Source organism: Nicotiana tabacum, chromosome 17 (assembly GCF_000715075.1).
Source record: "Nicotiana tabacum cultivar K326 chromosome 17, ASM71507v2, whole genome shotgun sequence".
In the NCBI taxonomy this organism is placed as follows: domain Eukaryota; kingdom Viridiplantae; phylum Streptophyta; class Magnoliopsida; order Solanales; family Solanaceae; genus Nicotiana; species Nicotiana tabacum.
Genome location: NC_134096.1, coordinates 80,419,910 through 80,425,909, shown reverse-complemented (window position 1 = coordinate 80,425,909; position 6,000 = coordinate 80,419,910). Strand labels below are relative to the sequence as shown.

Here is a 6,000-nt window from a genome sequence, read left to right as displayed (position 1 = left end):
CATAGGCAAATTAATCCAACACTTCTATTTGCTTCTGAGTCAGCTTTCTTTAATGTCAATTCTAGTACAAATAAGTTTGTTCAACCTCAACCTAATATTCAATTTCAGGGACAACAAAGACAGTTGAATCAGAGAGTAAATTTTGATCATTCTAAGCTAGTACCTTTTGCAAATATTGTAAAAATTCTGGGCACTCAATTGATAAGTGCTACAAGTTTGATGGGTTCCCTCCTAACTTCAAGTTTACCAAAGGAAGAAAAACAGCTGCAAATATGGTTGTAGATTCCGATTCTTCTCCTCCTCCTGAGCATCTTACTCCCAATCAGACACCTCTTCATTCTGCTGCTACTACTGATCATCGTTCTATAGTACACCAAACAGCAGTATTCTCAGCTGATCTCACTGCGCCATCAAACTAATGTCCCTGATTGTGGGCCTCAACTTAACATCATGAGTTCTGCCAATTTTGTTGGTACATTACTTCCTAAAAATATAGTTATAGTTTCAATTCTACTTTGTTGAGTAAATCAAATTCTCTGACTTGGATAGTTGATTCTGGTGCATCCGACCATATGACTTCTAATAAAGACTTCCTTATTAACATTACTCTACTACCTATTCCTTTTCTTGTCTCTCTTCCAAATGGTTATAAAGTTAAGGTTACCTGCACAGGTTCCTTTGTCTTGACTGAATCTATCATTCTTCAAAATATTCTTTAACTTCCTTCTTTTAAGCATAATCTAATCTCAGTACATAATATTACAGAACAATTTGATTGTATATTTCAGTTTACCAGACTTTCATGCATGATACAAGGCCTTTTCTGAAGAAGCCTTTGGATCTTGGTAAACTGGACACTGGACTGTACAAGTTTGTATGGGAGAAACCTTCCCAAAATCAGGCTACCTCGTCAAATGTCTGCAACATCTTGTCATTCATGTGTGATTCTAGTTCTTTTCCTTGTTCTGTACATACTGTCTCTTCCACCTGTAATAAAGTTGCTATGATTAAAACTGATATTGTTTGGCATCATAGGCTTGCTCATGTTCCTTTTGCTAAGATAAAAATTATTCCTGAAATATCTTCTATTATTTCTTCTACACTGTCTTTTCCATGCACTATTTGCCCAATGGCTAGGCAAACTAGGCTACCATTTCCCGACAGTTCTATTCATAGTTCTAAACCTTTTGAACTTATCCATGTTGACACTTGGGGGCCATATCACACTCCTACCTATTCTGGTTCTAAAAACTTTCTTACCATTATAGATAATTTTTCTAGAAGTACATGGACCCATTTAATGGGGTCTAAGAGTAACGCCTTTTCCGCTTTGAAAGCTTTTGTTACAATGGTTAAGACTCGATTTCATGTTACCACCCAGAAAATAAATCTGACAATGCTTTAGTTAACTGGGGGGCTAGTAATGCTGCTATTGCTTCTTCTTTTTTCTGACCAAGGGATTATTCATCAAACCAGATGTCCCCACATACGTCAATAAAATGATGTGGAGGAACGAAAACACAGAATCCTGCTTGAAGCATCTAGAGCCTTACTTTTTGAATCAAAGGTTCCAATAAGGTTCTGGGGTGACTATTTACTTACAGCCATTTACATTATAAACAAACTTCCCTCTCCATTACTTCACAACAAATCCCTCTATGAATAGTTGTTTGGCAAGGCACCAAGTACTCTTATTTGAGGACTTTTGGATGTCTTTGTTTAGCCATTGTCCCAATTTCACATAGATATAAACTAAAGAAGGGTTATAAATTGTACAATTTGCAGTCTCGACAATGCTTTATTTCTAGAGATGTTCTCTTCCATGAATATCATTTTCCTTTTTCCCCTGACTTTCCTTTTCCAGAAATCATGGCACCAACAGCTTCCAAGCTTCCAGTTACTCCCGATCCTCCCTTCTCCCTTGATGATTCTCTTTCTGTTGCTTCATTTGTCACTTCTACTGATAACTTCCCTATCTCCGGTCAAGATGTGTCTCCTTCTTCTCCTCTTCCTGCTTCATCTCCTACTCCACCTGTCAATTCTTTCCCTAACTGTTCATTTCCTTTCCTTCCCTCTTCTTCATTTGGCTGATCTTACTGTCTCTATTTCTTCTCATATTTCTATGTTTTGTGACAATAAGACAGTGATTCATATTACCAGAAATCCGGTATTCCATGAGCGTACTAAACACATCGAGGTCGACTGTCATTTCATTCGCACCAAGTTGAGTAAAGGGTTGATCCAGTTGTTTCATGTCTCCATTACCAATCAACTTGTAGATCTGTTTACTAAATCCTTGTCTGGGCTCCTTCATCAATCCTTCTTGGAAAAGTTGAAGGTGGTCTCCCCCTCCAACTTGAGGGAGGTGTTGGGCTTTTGGAATACATAGCCTCAGGCCCAAAGCAGAAAACATGAGTCAGGCCCAGTTATTTATTCTGTACATAGTTAGCAGTAGCTACTCTTTGTAACACTTAACCAATTTATTTTGTAGCCATTGTTGTAATGTGTACTCAATTTGTAATACCTCTAGACCTGGTTTCCGGGTTGATATAAATACATAAGGACGGGTTGATAAATACATAAGGGCCAAGCTGTATTAGGCAGGTCGTGCACTATTCAGTCATTTTTCTCGTGTTCTCTCTGTTACTATCTGATGAGAAAGATCTAGAAGCCCTAAGCGACCATTAAAAAATCCCTCCAATTTACTCGATTCTTCTACTGCTGACATGGTATCAGAGTGGTGAATTCGTTAGTCCTCGTCTTTTTCTATCGAGCAGTGTTACCCCCATCAGTTTCTGCCAAGTTTTGATTTTCATCGGGGCTTTGTGATTTCTCTGATTTTCGGTCGAAGATTCATTTTTGTGGCTTTGACGTCTCCTATATGTCATCGGTAGTGCAGTGGTGCTGGTTTGATTTGAGATTTTTTGGTATTCAGCGGAGTTTTCTATGTTCTCCTCCGACCTAGGGTTTTGCTGCAGTTAATCGGAGTTTCGACGGAGATATTGCTCACATATCCAGGCCTTTACTTCTTTAGGTCGCGAAGAAGGCTGGTATTCCTATTTCTTATCTGTGTAATTGTACCTGAACTGTTCATCATATTCTGTGGTTCTAGGTGTGGCGAATTATTATTAATTGTTTGTTAGGTTAAAACTTCTCCTTTGAATTGTTATGCAACTACATTTGCTACCATGACTGGTCCTATTGATTCTTCTCCTATTTCGTAGCCATTGTTGTAATGTGTACTCAATTTGTAAGACCTCTAGACCGGGTTATCGGGTTGATATAAATACATAAGGGCCCAATTGTATTAGGCAGGTCGTGCACTATTCAGTCATTTTTCTCGTGTTCTCTCTGTTACTATCTTATGAGAAAGATCTAGAAGCCCTAAGCGACCATTAACAAATTCCTCCAATTTACTCGATTCTTCTACTGTTGACAAATATGTTCATTATAATGCTAGTTTAAAGCCAATTGTAACTTACTCTTGGCACAAAAAACCGTAGAGTAGATGTTTTAACTATTTCAAGAAAGATTGCTTTAATTTAATACACGTGTTAATGAAATACAAGGTTAAACCACGGATGCTCAAAATGTTGTTAATGAATTTTAAAAATATGATAAACAAGCACATACACTTTTAGAATTGAACACCAAAAATATGTAGCCAGTTCTACATCGATCATCACAAAAAAAATAGTTGTAACATTCCAAGAGTAGTGTCTCACGTGCTTATCTATCATTAAATCCATCAACAATTTCAACATCTTAAGTTTCACATTTCAGCGGATTTTCATGGAATAGGCTAAAATATCTTACCTTCCAACTTATTGTGCCAAGAAAAGATTACACTGAGCTTAAAGCACAAATAATGTGGCAAAAATTAATGACGTGGCAACTAAGTAAATTTTTAGATAAGTTGGGTTGAGATAACTTTATTTTTTGGTGAGTTGCATTTGGACATAAAAAAAATAATGAGTTAACTTGACCTTAATTCAAATAGACTCGCCTATTAATTTTTGAACGGAATGAACGAATGGGATAGGTTTGGGCTCAAATTGACACCCGTTGGTATATCAGATGTGAAGAGAAAACCAAATTAAGCAAAGTATGAAGAAAGGAGAGAAACGACAGAAGTTCCATGAAGGCCTCCTTCGAATGCTCTATCCTCCTCCACCTTCACCTCCTCCCCAAGTAAATCCCCATTATTTTTCTACTATCTCCATCATTACCCTTTCTTTTTCATAGTGTTAAATGACTATTGTTATTATTACAATTGGTAGGAAGAAAACGATGAAAAGCCACTTCACATTCTTGGTCAAGGCATCAACTTGGATCAAATTCCAGGTTTTCTTTTATAGGAGTATTCTGTGTTATATGAGTATAATTTTGATGTCTGTGCAGTTGTTGCTTACCAAATGCAATTTTAGTACTCTAATTGGGTTTTATATACAGATGAAGTGGAAGACGATAGGGGCTCTTCTTCCTCTGGCGATCAAGCGTCTGATCATGGGCCTGATGAGAAGCTCAGAAGGGCCCAGAGAAAGAGGCTTCGACGAAAGAAGCTTAAGGAAGCTGCCTCGCGCCGCCAGAATATAATTGGGCCGTTGTTGCCTACCGCAGAGAATGATGGGAGGGGTGAAAATGTGAGTACAACGGAAGAGATCCAGAATATAATTGGGCCGTTTTTTCCAACCGCAGAGAATGATGGGAAGGGTGAAAATGTGAGTACAACAGAAGAGGAACCACAAGATGTTCGACAAAATGCCAATGAGCCAGGTATGCTTTGAGGAGTAAAAAGTAGCAATAGCAGTAGTTTTCTTGTCTCTCTCCTTATTTTTCACTTTGGATTTGTCTTACATCTATTGAAAGTGGAAGTAAATTTTTACAGAGGCAGTATAAATTGGCCTGCTTAACAGGTTTTCTTATCTTATTCTATGAAATATTACCTTTAATTACCTTAACGTGACCTGACACTGCAATCTGCAAACAACTTTTTACATACTGAATGTATATGGAGTAAACTTTTAGCGCTTGTCCATTATCCAGGTGAAGCAGACTCTTGCTCGAAACAAAACAGACTAAAACAAAGAAGAATTGCTAAACGGTTGGTTGGTGGCAGCTCAAAATCAACTAAGGAAGGCGACAAACCTTAAAAATCCCCGTCCTTTTGCCAAGAGCTAAAGCTTGACGGATTTCTTGTGAAATGAAGGACCACTGGAACAGGCAGAAGTGTTGTTGTAACTGATAAGAAGAAATCAAATTTGCTACTACTACTGACAAAATTTCAAGAAGCAGGTTGGATTAGTATCTTTTCAAAATATCGAACACAGTTTTTATTTTGAACTGTGTGGTTCATGTTCGTGTACTTGTTGCAGTCTGCTGATGTTTTCTTACTAGTTAATTTAGTGCTTCAGTGTACTGTAGTACTGTAAATATTTATCAATTGATTCATTTTCTTTTAATGACATAACTTAATGACACGTTGGAGAAGCCTTGTTTTATGAAATACTCAAGTTTGGAGAAAACCTGTTTCTGAGAACATTCGAAATTTTCCGGAGAAGGCATTTGTCTGGCTTGAACTAGTGGTGTAACTTCAACTTAATTAATGACAATGCTGATCCATTTCCATGGAGCTCTGGCTTTTGAAAATGAGAACTTCGGGCGTCTTACTAACAAAGAGAAATGAAAATTAATCCACTGACCATGACAGATCATCATGGTTACGATATGCAATCTTAGTTTGGGCTATTGTGCAGTCTTATAGCCTCGCTAAGCTTTTTCAAGACTAATAGCCTGTTTGGCCAAACTTTTTTTTGAGCCAAAAGTGCTTTTTTTGGCCCAAAGTGTTTTTGGCCAAAAATTGAGGTATTTGGTTAAGCTTTTAGAAGGAAAAAAAGTGATTTTTAGGTGAAGCAGAAGCAATTTTTGAGAAACAGAAAAAAAAATAGCTTCTCTTCAAAAGTACTTTTCTGATAATCACTTTTGAAAAAAATACACTTA

General features: G+C 37.3%; 1 protein-coding gene across 1 annotated transcript; it reads left to right on the top strand.

The window, feature by feature from the left end:
- The first annotated feature begins 4,024 nt into the window (after positions 1-4,024).
- Positions 4,025-5,539, top strand: LOC107764365 (uncharacterized). Its single transcript, XM_016582918.2, has 4 exons — positions 4,025-4,191; positions 4,281-4,344; positions 4,453-4,776; positions 5,047-5,539. The coding sequence occupies exons 1-4, from the start codon at positions 4,108-4,110 to the stop codon at positions 5,151-5,153; spliced, it is 579 nt and encodes a 192-aa protein (XP_016438404.1). The 5' UTR covers positions 4,025-4,107; the 3' UTR covers positions 5,154-5,539.
- Positions 5,540-6,000: the final 461 nt, after the last annotated feature.

Bases quoted from the DNA above. Each gene is read 5' to 3' on its own strand.
- LOC107764365 (XM_016582918.2), top strand. From the start codon at position 4,108: ATGAAGAAAGGAGAGAAACGACAGAAGTTCCATGAAGGCCTCCTTCGA. The intron at 4,345-4,452 runs GTTTTCTTTTAT...TTTTATATACAG, and splicing joins CAACTTGGATCAAATTCCAG to ATGAAGTGGAAGACGATAGG. The intron at 4,777-5,046 runs GTATGCTTTGAG...TCCATTATCCAG, and splicing joins ACAAAATGCCAATGAGCCAG to GTGAAGCAGACTCTTGCTCG.